Source organism: Balaenoptera physalus (genome assembly GCF_965194825.1).
Source record: "Balaenoptera physalus genome assembly, chromosome: 13".
Lineage (NCBI taxonomy): Eukaryota > Metazoa > Chordata > Mammalia > Artiodactyla > Balaenopteridae > Balaenoptera > Balaenoptera physalus.
The window spans coordinates 100,185,663-100,200,219 of NC_138892.1; the positions used below are offsets into that span (position 1 = coordinate 100,185,663).

Consider the following 14,557-nt stretch of genomic DNA (forward strand, 5'->3'; position numbering starts at 1 on the left):
CAAACACGTGCTTCACTTTCCCTCTTATGCGGCAGCCCTACATTCTCCTGATAATCAGGTTTAATTAGCCCCGTCAGGATTGTGACTCATTTTCCTTCCTGCTGGGCTCCTGGCATAGGAAGTGCAGAGTAGCAGCCATAGCTTACACGTGAACGAGATTCTCTCTGTGCTGCCTGGGGAAATTGTTCCCACTCCGGAAACCAGGGCTTCTAGACTGGCAGGTCCTAAATCGGCTAGTCTACTAGGGTCACTGTGCATTTCAGAAAAGGAAAGAGTCAGACCTTTCAGGAAATGCTCGGAACCTATACTAATTCCAGGAGACCCAAAATATCACTGTGGCCCACCAGGCAGAGTAAGAGCTTATGGAGGTTCGGTGACCAATGGAGTTTTAGTTTAGGTCCATCTCACAGTGGGCCCATTGTGTCCCCAAACCCTTTCTGTGGTTATTTTTCATTTTTGGAATGCACAATTAGAATATACTCAGCAGCTGGCAGAATTCCCCCTTACAGGACATTTGGTCCTATCCAAAATGTCCATAACACATTCGGTCCATAAGACATTTGATCCGCACCAAAAGGTCCTTGATACTTGGTCATATTTGGTCCTGTCCAAAACCATTTGGCATGGACCAAATATGCTCATGGACATATTGGATAGGACCAAAGTTCAAGGACCTTTTGGCGTGGACCAAATGTCTTATGGACGTTTTGGCCAGGACCAAATGTCTGCTAACCTCCTGACCTGCAAAGCTGTTTCTGGGGCTTTGGTATACTGACCGTAGCTGTCAGTATGCACACGCCCTAGCACAGCCCCTATTCCAGATCCCTTAGTATATTTCTTGTTACTAGAGGAACTAGGCGTTCCCTCGGTCCTTTTAGTCTATCCTGTACCTGTGTAACAGGGTGATGGGGTGGGGCTTATGCTTTCCCTCTCTCTGTGCATGTGTGATCTCCTGGCTGATGCAAATCCCTCTATCAGGACCTTTGCCACGACACATACAGGCCATGGCTGTAGACTAGTGAGTGCTTGAGGGCTGTGAGCTTTCTGTTATTTCTCTCCTTAAGACTTTTTTCCAAGAAACTCTATGTTATATCTGCACCATGTGGCACTGGTGATTTGTGCCCCTTCGCACAACACTAACAATATCCAAACACAAATTTAGAAACTACTTTCTGTGGTCAGTAGATATAGAGAAATGAGAAAAGGAAGGGATAAGAGGAAGAAAGACGCTCTCTGTTCTTCTCTGAGGCCATGTATGGCAGCTCGTTTCCGGGAGTGTGTGTGATTGGTACTGTGCATTAAAACCAGAAGTTTAAGGTTATAAGTTTAAGCTTTGGTTTATAAACAGAAGTTGAAAACACAACTCCTGTTTATCATCCAACTCTTTTAGTTCACCCTCTTCTTTTCTTTCTTTTTTTTTTTTTTGCAGTTTGTCGGGCTTTCTTTGCATAGCCATCAATGTCTGAAGAAGTCACTTATGCAGATCTAAAATTCCAGGACTCCAGTAAGACAGGAAAAATCCAGGAGTTTGACAAATTTGGGATAAAAGGTAAGATTTTAAGCTATGGATGTGGTCAGAGTGCAGAAAGTGGCAGAAGTATAAGAGCAGATGCCCTGCCCCTTGGGTGTTAGTGAATTGGCAATGAACTCTCCATTTGAATTTTTAATTAATCTTCTTATTTTTACCAAAAATGTCCATACAAAATGACTATAAATTTTTTTTAAGGCAATGATCAGTGCATTGAACACTCAATCTTTTACAAATTTTCTGTTTTGTTTTCATATCACGATCAAGATAATTAGGACAGGATAGTACTTTCGTATGACTGGATTGTGAAACATTTTTTCCCCCATGAAAGGAAGCCATGGACAATGAAGACGTGTTGTCCAGGAAAGTCATGGCTTTGTATATTCTTTTTTATAAGAAAATGCTAGTGTGTGTGTGTGTGTGTGTGCGTGCGTGCATGTGTGTGTGTGTGTCCATGTATGTCTAAAAAAGAAATAGAGACAGAGAGACAAAGAGAGAGACAGACAGACAGAGAGGACCTTTAGAGGATTTTATTTGATGTTTTTACCAAATTGGACCTATATTACTCTAAAAACTTTCCTACTCTTTGGAGATCTTTTCCCAACTTTCTAAAACATAGAAGAGGTTCAGTTAAATGAAAAGACACATCAAGGACTAAAGAAAGAAAAGAGATAAAGAAATATTAGAAGATACAACATTCAAATCCACCTTGTGCCTGGAAGTTTTGTATTTTTTTATTCAAATTTACTTACGATAAATGGACTACTTGTGTTTCCTTTCAGTTTTTACTTCAATAAAGTATACCCTAATTTCCATCCTACTCAGAATCCCATATTTCTCTTATTGTAAGTAGCTTCTACCTCCTGGCTTCTGGCCTTTTGGATGAAATCTGCCCCAGTATATCCATACTTAAAATCAGTGTGTATAAATTAAACAGTACATATGGTGAACAAAAAACGTGGTGGAAACAGTGAAATTAGGAGAAGGGGACTAATAGAAAAATTCTCATGCATTCTTTAAGTGTTTTTTTTCCCCATACAAGATGTAACATTCTTTAAAGTTCTAACTTTACTGTGAACAGAATTTTCATTGTTAAACCTTGGAGCCATTTATCATCAGCATTGTAAATCCTGAGAAAGGATATCAGCTTAATTCTGTGGCCTTTTCCTTTAATACAGACTTTTTTAAAAAGGGTGGGAAGTTACTGATTTTATAATACTTCCTGTCTGAATTTCCCTGTTTGTATTTCTCCTTTTTTATGGTGTGAGAGGAACATACCATGAACTTAATATACCATCATTGCTCTTTACATATGCCATCACATCCTTTCTCATTTCCTGTCCTATTAATCATCCTTATTCTAAATTTGCACTTCAGAAATTCCTTGTCTCTGCAGAAATCTCGAATCCATGTCTCATATGTCTTGTTGACTTTCTCAATTTTGTCTAATCTTCTCATTATTCAGCTTAAAGTCTATATTATGTAATATAAGTTTTGTATTATTTACCATCTACCCTTACTCTCTTACTCTCTTATACACCCCCTCCTCTGTTTTTTCCTTGAAAAATTCCAATTCTTATTAAATTTAAGTATCCACCCAGTCTGTGCCCCACCTGAGCAGCTGAACACTGCGGGTAAAAACACACAAAGTTTCGAGCCCAGCTTACTCTCACTTGATGAGCTTTGCTCCTACTTCACACCACCCCTTTTCTCTCTATTACCAGAATTTCCATCCTACCATATCCTCACTCATACTCTCTGCCTTACTTCTAGATAATATTTACAATGTACTTCTTTACTCTTATCAAAAGGCAGACCTCCTCATTTGGCTCTAAATTTCAATCCAGGTGTCCTTCTCAAAGACGTTTCTTCCATAATTTTCTCCTTTCTCTCCTCTGCTATTCTCTCTCCTTCCTCTAGTTAATTACCCCTCCTTGGTGCACTAACATACTCTGCTACTCCTGTTTTAACAAAACACAGTCCCTACTTGGCCACTTAAAACTCTCCATTTATTCTTCCATTTCTTTGTTTCCTTTCACAACCCAACTTTTCGAGTGTATTGTCTTTGGTCACAGACTCCCAGTTCTCCATCTCTTGTTCTCTTCTCATCTGACTCTCCTGGGCTTCTGCTCTCATTGTCTCATGGAGACGATTCTTGTCTAGGTCACAGATGACCTCCTCCCTGATTCACCCTGACAGTCACATCTTTGATCTTGTACTACTTGAATTTCCTGCAGCATTTGCAAAGCTGAACAGTCCCTTTTATTTGAATACTTGTCTTTGCCCACTTTCACGGCCACGTCCTCATAGTTTCTGCTACCACAGTGGCTGCGCCCTCTCAATCTTCTCTTTCAACTTTTCCCCTTGTATCAGATTCCCTACAGATTACTTCAGGGCTCGGTTCTGGGTCCCCTTTTCTTATGTCACTGAACATGGGGTTCTAATTTCATTTCAAATTTAAAAGACCAAAAATAGAAATATTTATTTTTTCTCTAAAACTATTTCTTCTCTCCAATCATCCTCATCTCATTCATTACAAATATAAATACATATTTAAATACAATCACTAATTGTTTGCCATATGCTAGCACTGTTCTAATTGTGTTACAAATATTAAATCACTTAATCTCTGAAACTCTGTGGCTCTCTATTTTTAACCAATGTAGAAACTAAGACGCAGAGAGGTTAAATAACTTGTCCAAGGTCCCACGGGTGATACACAGAAGAACCAGGATTCAAGCCCAGGCACACTAATCTGAGAATGTGCTGTGCTATTTATCATAATGCTGTACTGCCTATAAATGTATACATCTTATTATCTACCAACTTTATCAAGTTGGAGCTCTCATAAACATTTCATAAACTTGAACTATAGATTCTAACTATAAGATGTATTGTTAATCTATCCATGGGTCACCATTTTCTAATACTAGTAAAATCAAGCTACCATTCTCTCATGCGTAGCATACTGAAATGTTTCTTGCTATTCTTCCTGCTTCCAATACTGTAGCCCTACAATTCATTCTCTATATTCAGTGACAGTGATCTTTCTATTAAAAAAAAAACTTAATTATTTTCTCTTCCTGATTGCACCCCTCCAGTGGTTTTCCAAATAACTCCAATGCCCTTACTCTGGCTAACAAAGCCTGTAAATCTGTCTCCTGACTTTTTCTTTGACCACTTCTAACATCATTTCTCACCTTGGCCACAATTCTTTAGCCACTCTGAATCTTTTCTGTTTTTCAAATAGATAAAGCTTTCCCCAAAATTAGAGTCTTTGAACTAGGTGTTCTTGCTGTCTGTAATTTCTTTGCACTGATTTTTCATGCTGATTCTCAGTGGCCATAAGATCTGAACTACCTGCTCTCTATAATATAACTCAGTTTCAAATCTGTGCATACCATATAACAATTTGAGATATATCTCTATCTATCATCTATCTATCTATCTATCATGTGTCTATCACCTATCTATCCATTTATTTTCTCTCACAATTAAAATTAATCTCCTATGAAAGCAGGAACTGGCATGTCTTGCTCACTTCTGTATTGTTAGCACCCAGACTAGTGTCCAGTGTTCAGATGGTATTCAATAGATAATTTTTGATTAATTGTATACATAAATACATTAGAAAAAGTTCGTAAGAATGATAGCACTTGAAGTCATGATTCTAACCTTAGATATGATCTTGACTATGTAATTCTTTTGCCATTAACTATTGTTCAAGGTCTAAAAAAGTTGTTTCACATTTTATTTTCAATTCTTTCTATATTTCACAGTATCACTGTATCACCAACTGTGATATGTAGGACATAGATCAGAAGTATAGTGAGGTAATGTTAACCCTGAATTATATTTTCTTCAAATATCTAGCATCCATGTATACAAATGATGATAATTTAAATCACATAGTAACTTAATAATAATTAATTTATAATATAAAGTTTATATTATAAACTGGAAGATTTTTAGTAGGGAAATGATCTGTTTGGAGCCTCACTGTTCAGCCAAAAAGAAACATTCGACAAAAGTTTGTTGCTAAAAGCATGAAAAAATTCTGAGGAAATTATGCAAGTCTAGCCTAAGATCTGGCTGATGGGAGGACAGCCAGAGACATTACAGAGACAGCTGATCATTTATGTTCCACAGCCGAACTCTCAGGATTTCCTGGGGGCAAACATAAATAAATGAAATTATTTTCTCTGACACCCCACAATTGTCGACTCAAGGAAGGAATACTCAAATCGACCTTTCTGTTAGCTGCCTGCTACTCAGTTTCCCCAATTTTGTACAGACAAGATACGTTATTTCCAGACTGATTGGTCTTCTCACTTCTTTTTCAACCCAATTTTTGCCTGTTTCTTGAATCATCCTATGAATTAACAGCCTCTCCTTTGAGAATCAGTTTGCATGCGAAACAATTAACAAAATGTTTTTGACTTCTTCTTGAGTTATTCTCTTAAAAGTTATTTTAAAATATCCTTGAGTTTCTAGCAAAATGCATTCCTTCACCAGGGACATGGGAGGAAAGAAATAAAGGCAAAATAAATGAATGCATGAATCAAATTAAGATGTGCACCATTCCAGGTGTCTTTGCTAATTTTGCTTCCAACAGTACCACCTGCTGCGTCCCACGTATGGCGTCAAAGAGCCTGGGCTCTGACTCTTCTATGCCTTCTGCTGCTGATTGGACTGGGAGTCTTAGGAAGCCTATGTATGTATTACCTGTGTTTTTATTGACAGGGAAAACACCTAGAATTACACAAGTTTTACTCTTTGAATTGAGGCTTTGGAATGATTATAGGTGATATGCCCACAAAGGGACTTATAACTAGGTACTTACAACATGGTACTTAGTCTCTTTCTCTCACTCTCATGAAATAATTGCTTCCCTAGACCTTTAATATTCTTAATACAATTCAGCAAAAAGGAGGTGATGGTTGTACTGAGGGATTACAATTTTTTATCATCTCTTTTTTTTTTAATCTGGAGTTTACATAACTTCGAAGATAGACATGGAAAAGTTGAATAAACTACAAAATTTCAAAGAAGAACTTCAGAGAAATGTTTCTCTACAACTAATGCATAACATGAATAGCTCCGAGAAGATCAGGAATCTCTCTATCACACTTCAAGAAACAGCCACCAAATTATGTCATGAGTTATATACAAAAATCCCAGGTAATCCTATATTTCTCTCTGAGTTATTTACTAGACAATGAACTAAACCTAGGAGTCACTTGAGAACCATTTCATCAACAGCTAGCAGCTTTTCCCTAGGAAACCATTATTTGGAGGAAAGAATTAAATGTGGTTGACAGAAGACTCACTGATATTTCTGTGCAGTTAGAAGAAAAACAGAATAATAACTATAGGCCCCCAAATTATCAGAAGATGATAGTTCCTTACAAAAACATTAGACAGTCTACAGTTTCTCTAATCCTTCTCTAATCCTTTAAAAAGGACAGCGATGGAAGATAGGTCATCTCTTTACAGATGACCTCGTTCCTAAATTTCAGTCAGTGTTTGATGAGTTAACGTTAAGAAAAGAAGTCAAGTCTTACCTTTGGAATTGGGAGGAATTGGTCTTTTAATATCTCTAAGATTCTATAGTTATTATAACTAAAACATGTTCTTTGTCCTCTTGAGAAGTCTTCCGAATATTCAGCAAGTCAGAGAGCTGGAAATGCTCTAGTTGGAAGAGGCAATGTTTCTTGTTATTGCCTTTTATTGCCATGTAGAAATACGCAAAATGACAAAGGGAAAGAAGGAGATTAATTAATTGCTATTCAGGGCTCCTGAGGTAGGAAAATACACTGGAATCTGAGTGTTTAACTTCAAATATGCTCTAATTATGTTTTGGACACATTGTGGTGGTATACAGAAGCCTGGAACACAGGATTTATTTTCTTCACCTTTGATGTAAGAAGAAAGACAAGTAAATGTGGTTAATTTAACATAGAGAACAATGGAAATAATAAGAATTATGAAGATTAACCCCACAAACCAAATGAAAGTATGCTCTTCTTCCAGAGCACAAATGTAAACCTTGTCCAAAGAAATGGATGTGGCACGAGGACAGGTGTTATATACAATTTATGCGTTACGAAACGTGGCAAAAGAGTGACAAGATATGTTCTGACCACAATGCCAGTCTGTTGAAGATTACAAACAAAAGGATGTTGGTAAGATCTCACGGATCTCTTCCTGTGAGGAAGGAAGTCACTTTCCCCATCATAGAACAGAGAGGAGTGAGGCATGTTGGGGAAGATTTGTGTTAGTCCAGACATGAGTCTGGCTTATTTTAGTTGGGGTATGAGGTGAATAAAACTTAGTATACTTATCTCAGGGTATCAAGCCAAGGTTAGTCATATGAAACCTTAGCTTAGGACCTTAGCAGCAGAGGAATCTCAGAGGCTGAAGGGCAGATGGGTAGATATGGGGCACCCAGAATCTTTAGGTCTGCGAACATTTCCAAACTGGAACTTTAGGATCAACTCTTAGAGCACTATTTCTGAGCATTTATCTAAAAACAGAAGATCTGTAATTATTCCTGACTGTTACCAATTCCATAAGATCTACACAGGAGGAGGTTCTTTGTTTCCACCATTTTGTATTTTTTAAACTAAGAGAAAAAGCCAACATGTATTAGAATAAAAAGATAGCTTGGATAAAATATGTATAAAAAAGTAGAATTAAGATGGGGTAGCAAAGGCAAGTGCCAAGCAGATATATTGCACTGAGTTCCTCCTGGGTCCCAGGAAAAGTGAGTTCTCTGGAAGATTTATTTATATATTTATTTATTTATTCTAATATTTAAATAGTATCTCTATATTTTACTCATTAATTAGCATTTCTGGTCTTTCAGACAGTAATCCCATATTTATTTTTAAGCAAAAATATATTTCCCCAAAAGGCTCAGCTTCCCTACTCTAAGAATCCTTGCCCTCCTTTATAGAAGAGCGGAAATCAATCCATAGTCTCTTCCTTATCTGATTATTCTCAAATGATCCATTCATAGTTATTTGCTCAACGAATTACTGGAATATGAGAAAAAAACTATTACTTTGGCTACAAATTTCTGGACTGGTTTTGAATTCTATTCTATAACCACTCTCATCTGACCTTCCTACATTTTTCTCCTGCTCCTTGTGTTTCTCTTAACTTGTGTTTTTGTGAATAACCACCTCTTTTGCCCCTGAACTGAGTATTTACTGCTTAGCATTTGAATCCTGAAGTTTGTGACCCTCACTGACCCTAAGTTAAGGTTACACATGGATTAGTAGATCCTTCTCCATGTGAGACAGTAACTGAGGTATAAATGTTGAAGGAAATCTTACAGTAAGAGACACTTTGTCTCAATTTGTTTTAATGGCATAGAAAATAGTAGTAGAATGTCAAAGATGTCACCTTAGCACAGTAATTTGTAAGAAATTACATTGTGAGGTAATTTATAGAAATGGGAGAAAATGATTTTAACAAACAACCTCTGCTTCCTGTAGGAATTTATAAAATCCCTGAGGTTATATGACTATTGGCTGGGATTATCTCCCAGAAAATATAAAAACGTTCACAAGATCTTGGATGAGACAATTATATCCTCTGACTGGTAAGTCTTTATTCTTGTTGAATTTTTTTTTTTTTTTTTTTTTTTAGTATTTATGCTTTCATTTTATTGTTTTTAAGAATTAAACTGCCATCTCAGTAGTCTTAAGAGCAATATAATGAAGCATACATACATTTAATTTAGACTTTTGTCCATCACAGCTTCAAAGACTTCCCTGAAGTAAGGCTAGGATTCACATCTTTTTCCTTAAGGAAAGAAACAATACAGTAATTTCATTATCCTTCTACCCACCCACCCTCATTCAAACAATAACTGGATGAATTCAAGTCTAACACCGTTTTAAAAAATTGTCTGCTACGACACGTTCACCTGATCTGTCTTCCTGCATTGCACATATTTCTTAAACCTAACCGAAAAGAAATCATTTTTTAAAAGCCTACAAGAATTCTCTTAACATGTAGAATTTTATCATGATATTAATATTTTTGTCCAATACACAGGCTAAGTGGTTTCATGCCACATTCAATTCTAGTGAATTTCAATTAAAACAAGTGAGCTCTTCATAAATAGTTGAGAAGCTTTAAAGTGAATTCTGCTATTTCCTATTACATGAAACAAAAAATGGTACTGGATTTTAACAGCTCCTAAATAGGGCCGTGAAAGGGAATCAAGTTTGTACCAGTCTAAGTACCTACAGTAATATGATAGACGCACTCACCACCATTTCATACTATTTCACTCCCATGTTTCTAATAACAATTTCTCACTAGAAATATTGTGTTAACACTGAACTCTAAAATTGCTAGATGTGAAAAATCACGTACTTTCACTTAAAGAAAAGTGTTTTAGTTATTTTCAGCTGGTCAAGGTTGAAAGGGCCATTTATATTATTTCTAACTTCAGCTCTAAGTTCGTAGATGACTTTGCATCTGATTATCCAAGATGAGAAGTTGTTTTGCCTGTTCCTGAGAGAATTAAATGGTAAATTAGCAATCAATTCACCCTTTGTCGAAAAGAAATGTTCTAAATTTATACACTACAAACTATTTAATAAATGGTATCTGCATACTACACATTTCATGTTTACGTTATGCACCATTTTAGGGGGGAGGAAGTGCTTCACAGGGGTTTATTCAAAGGATATATAGTAATATCCTAAGAATGTTGATTTATACATATGAGTTCTGTATAAACTGTAAGTGGTTATCTCAGCTGGCCTGTAACAGCCCCTATAATGCAAAAGCTGACTCTGAAGACACCTTATAAAGCACTGAAATTCACAATTTAGGTTACTTTTCTTTTCTCCAATACAAAATCATCTGGTAGTCTTCACTGTTGACTCCATGCTAAAACGTTCCAAGTTTTAGACTGCTTAACTAATAAAAGAAACAGGAAATCACTAATAGTTTTTAAATGTCAAGTTAGAGGAAAAAACCTTATCACACGGTAATGAAACCTGAGCAACGCAAGTATGTGATTATAAGCATGTCCTTCATTAAGACAGTATTCAAATTCCTCCATGGCATGCAAATTATAGTTTAAAACCCAATAAACAAGAACCCACTTAAGTGGTGATCAAATTAACCCACGGGATCAAATTAACCCACGGGATCAAATTCTACCATGAAATGAGGAATTACATAAAGCCTGTTCAGCCCTAAATGTTTAGTTTAAGACAATGCGCAGAGAGGAACACACCTCATCTAAAGCACACCATTTAAACAGTTCTATAAAATAACGTTACTTAAAGATTAATTGGTGTGGTGCATCATGTGATTCCAACCATTCAGCAAAAAACATTAATGAGTACCAGCATCCCCAACAGCTTGGAGCCTACAGAGTTGATTACTTTGGCCGCAACTTTCCAAGTAACGAACACTGCCTTTCAATATTACAAACATAAATATTTCTTAGTACTGGGATTCCAACGTATTTTGGTGCTCCTGAGGCTGCCTACAAATGAAAAGGCATCCAAGTGAAGTGCCTTATACACCTAATATACCTCAAAATTTCAGTGCCTAACCTGTGAAATAATTTTCTACCATTTAACAGTCTGCCTTACAGTAAATTCTAGTAGATTTTTACTTTTAGGATTTTATTGTAACTTTGGGAAATTAGTGGTAAAACATATGCTTTAAAAAACAGTATGTGGCTGCACTTAAATTCACATAAAAATAGAGTTTTTACAACCCTATTGAAATTTAATCCTTTTACACAGGCTAACAAAATGTATCACAAGAAAAGCTAAATATTGGGTTTAACAAAAGCAATACTTTTGAAAGTGGAACGATGAAAACATGTTTTCAAATGTTTTACAAATGGTCACCTCTCGGTCAATTTACCACACTAGGGGAACAAAGTTGTTAAAATATAGTTGTGATCAACTGAGCCACTTATCTGCACTACAGTATAGGACTTGAAATCACTCCTAAGGTCAAGATTTAAAGCCATTTTAAGAGACAAGACCCTAAGTGTTTTACAGTCACCTCATTAAGAGGCGCTTTCCCTTCCCCAAACAGTCAAAGCTTAATTAAAAGATTGACTATACATAAGTTTGTTTCTTCATCATATCTTCAGTTCAAAATACTATTATCATTGGTAATACGGTTGTTAAAGTTTTATAGCTGGTTTCAGTAAAGGCGAATTCCCTACACTATAGTAGCAGTGTAGATTACAGTGAAAACTAGCTTGTATTGAAATTGCATCTTTAAAGAACTCTTTTCCATCAGGCTTCTGTACTGTGTTTAATAACGAAAAAGTTTCTGCGAATGTCTTCCCATTATCTTGACAAGTGACTAAGGAACTTATAAGCCAAATAAGGGAGAATTTCTGTGAGTAATACGTTTATCTAAGAAAATTACAGAAGCCAACAAAATTCACTAGGCTCGAATATGTACTTAAAATTGTGCTAAATGCTGGGATTCAAAGAGGAATGAAAGACTGATTCTTCCCTTAGTTACTTAACCATTAATTGTATGCACAGGCTAATTAAACAATTTTACAGACGAAAAGAATAAAATGTGATAAATGCTTCAGTAAGGATACACGGAATAACAAAAAATAAATTTTAGCTTTGAAATTTGTGTTATAACTGACAGTTGAAATGGACATTTTTTTAAAAAATAAATTTATTTATTTATTTATTTTTGGCTGCACTGGGTCTTTGTTGCTGTGCGCAGGCTCTCTCTAGCTGCGGCAAGCAGGGGCTACTCTTCGTTGCGGTGTGCGGGCTTCTCATTGCGGTGGCTCCTCTTGTTGCCAAGCACGGGCTCTAGGCACGCGGGCTACAGTCGTTGTGGCTCGTGGGCTCTGGAATGCAGGCTCAGTAGTTGTGGCGCACGGGCTTAGTTGCTCCACGGCACGTGGGATCTTCCCGGACCAGGGCTCGAACCCGTGTCCCCTGCATTGGCAGGCGGATTCTTAACCACTGCACCACCAGGGAAGCCCTGAAATGGCCATTTTTTGAATAAAAAATTTAGAGATTGACTAGAAGAACATTTCTGGTAAAGAGAATAAAATGATCATGGGCATGATATATTGCATATATGGGATATATAAAATATTTTGTTGTGGTTAAGACATGTGGTTATAAATATAAATGGATTCATATGTTGCATTTGTTCTGTTTATAAGGGGGGGGGGGTGTTAGGCTTATCCATTTGTGTTTTATAATTCCTTAAATTTGGGAAGCAGACAGGATTAGACTAAAGAAAGAAACCAGAGCCTCAAGCTGCTGGATGCTGTCCCAATCTCACAAATTTATACATATTTGCTGGTTGAGGACACATCAAGCAGGGGTGAGCTCAGGATAACTGTTGAGGTGCTGCCTGAATCTAAACCCTGAGGTTCTTCCATACTCACCACATTGGGCAAAGTGGCAAATAGAAGCTTTGATTGTTTTTGTTGTTGTTGTTTTGTTTTGTCTTGTTTGCTTTTTCCATCAGATAGAAATAGTATGTGTAGGAATAGGGGTCAGAAAGACAAGGCAGCTCTATCTTTGGCAGTCTGCAATGATAGCACAGAATGGGGGATAGGATATGCACAAACGGAGGAGAGAAGGTTATATATTCTGAAGACCTCATTTGGAGTGAAGTACTAGAGGTAAAGGTAATGTGAGCATCAGGGAACAGTATAGATGGACTCATTTCAAAAAGTAGGATTTCCACGTGTTTATTTGTAACTATTGCTAATGGGAAGGTAATCTATAATGGGATGGAAAACATAGTAAATATTTCAAATCATCAAGAAATAATACAGAAATAAAAATTATATCCTAGTATAGGTGCATAGTACATTATTATGTATATATTATCATATATAATATATGTAATTCCCTTTTGTTTTTTATCCTCGATGTTATTTTTGGGTTTGTTTCTGGAATTGGCATGTGATCAATAACATCTGTATTATGCCACTTCAAGTGGGAAATTTCACTTTTGAAAATGTAACTGAGGAACTTATTTATTGATTGATCATTATTTATTGACCCAATATTGATGTTACATTTTTTCCCAAAGATAATATACTCAGTTTACAAGTTTGTCTTTAATGCATAGTCCCTCATCAGTAATCCTGTATTAGGGGCTGGTAATTATTCAGAACTTCATAGTAAAATCTCTGAAAAATGGCTGGAGGGAGGGAAATGTCACTTGGAGATGATATTGAGCTTAAGGTATCACAGATGAGGTTAATTCCTGGTTTTGGTGATTATGATTTGAGGAGGACAGTCTCAAAGATATACGACTGGTCCAATTTTCCTAGAGAATCTAATAGAATTACATTACTCCAAATCATATTAGGTATTGGGAAAGGGAGGTGTCTGGCAATAAAGGACAACAAATATTCCAGATGTGAGAAAGCAGAAAAGGCAGAGAGAAATCAGGCAGTGTGTGACACTGCATATTTGTCAATAAAAATGAGTAATTTGGACACTTGACATTCTAAATAATGATTAAACTTTATTTTAGACAACGCAGACCCTAGGAGCAGTGATATGTTGGGAAAGTAATTTTTTGTGTGTGAATGTGTTTCAAATGTTTGACTTGCCAAGTGTAATTCTTTATTTTCTCTTTCAGGTTTACAAGAAATACAAATGACTTAGATGATTGGATGTATTGTGGATACACAGGAAACACATATGTTTATCATACTAGGTGCACCGAGACTAAACGTATTATATGTGAGAAGCTGGCCAATCCAGTGAAGATTGAGAGTATACTAATGAGTGAAGTACCAGAAGCATGAATGTAGTTAGTGCAATTATTTTGCCCCAGCTATTATCCTGCAATTAAAGGCAACTTTAGGGAGCATACATCTTGCGGATCACACAAATGGAATAAAGATGCACTGAGACTACATTTCTGCCTCTCTCCTAACAATTTAAATTTTCAAACTTTCTTCTTTCTCCTCGTTTGCTAAGTGAATAGAACCTAAAGTCATACCTAAAGTTATACTTTATCATC

The 14,557-nt window shown here is 36.5% G+C and overlaps 1 protein-coding gene across 2 annotated transcripts in view; it reads left to right on the forward strand.

Moving 5' to 3' along the window:
- CLEC12A (C-type lectin domain family 12 member A) overlaps nucleotides 1-14,452 on the forward strand; it is a 340,991-nt gene extending 326,539 nt beyond the window's left edge. For both annotated transcript variants that reach the window (XM_082420358.1, XM_082420357.1), the window contains exons 2-7: nucleotides 1,430-1,549; nucleotides 6,144-6,242; nucleotides 6,521-6,709; nucleotides 7,562-7,713; nucleotides 9,031-9,137; nucleotides 14,171-14,452. In XM_082420358.1, coding sequence (XP_082276484.1) covers nucleotides 1,459-1,549; nucleotides 6,144-6,242; nucleotides 6,521-6,709; nucleotides 7,562-7,713; nucleotides 9,031-9,137; nucleotides 14,171-14,339 — 807 coding nt within the window. In that variant the 5' untranslated portion in view covers nucleotides 1,430-1,458 and the 3' untranslated portion in view covers nucleotides 14,340-14,452. The remainder of the gene's footprint in view (nucleotides 1-1,429; nucleotides 1,550-6,143; nucleotides 6,243-6,520; nucleotides 6,710-7,561; nucleotides 7,714-9,030; nucleotides 9,138-14,170) is intronic.
- The last annotated feature ends 105 nt before the right edge of the window (nucleotides 14,453-14,557 follow it).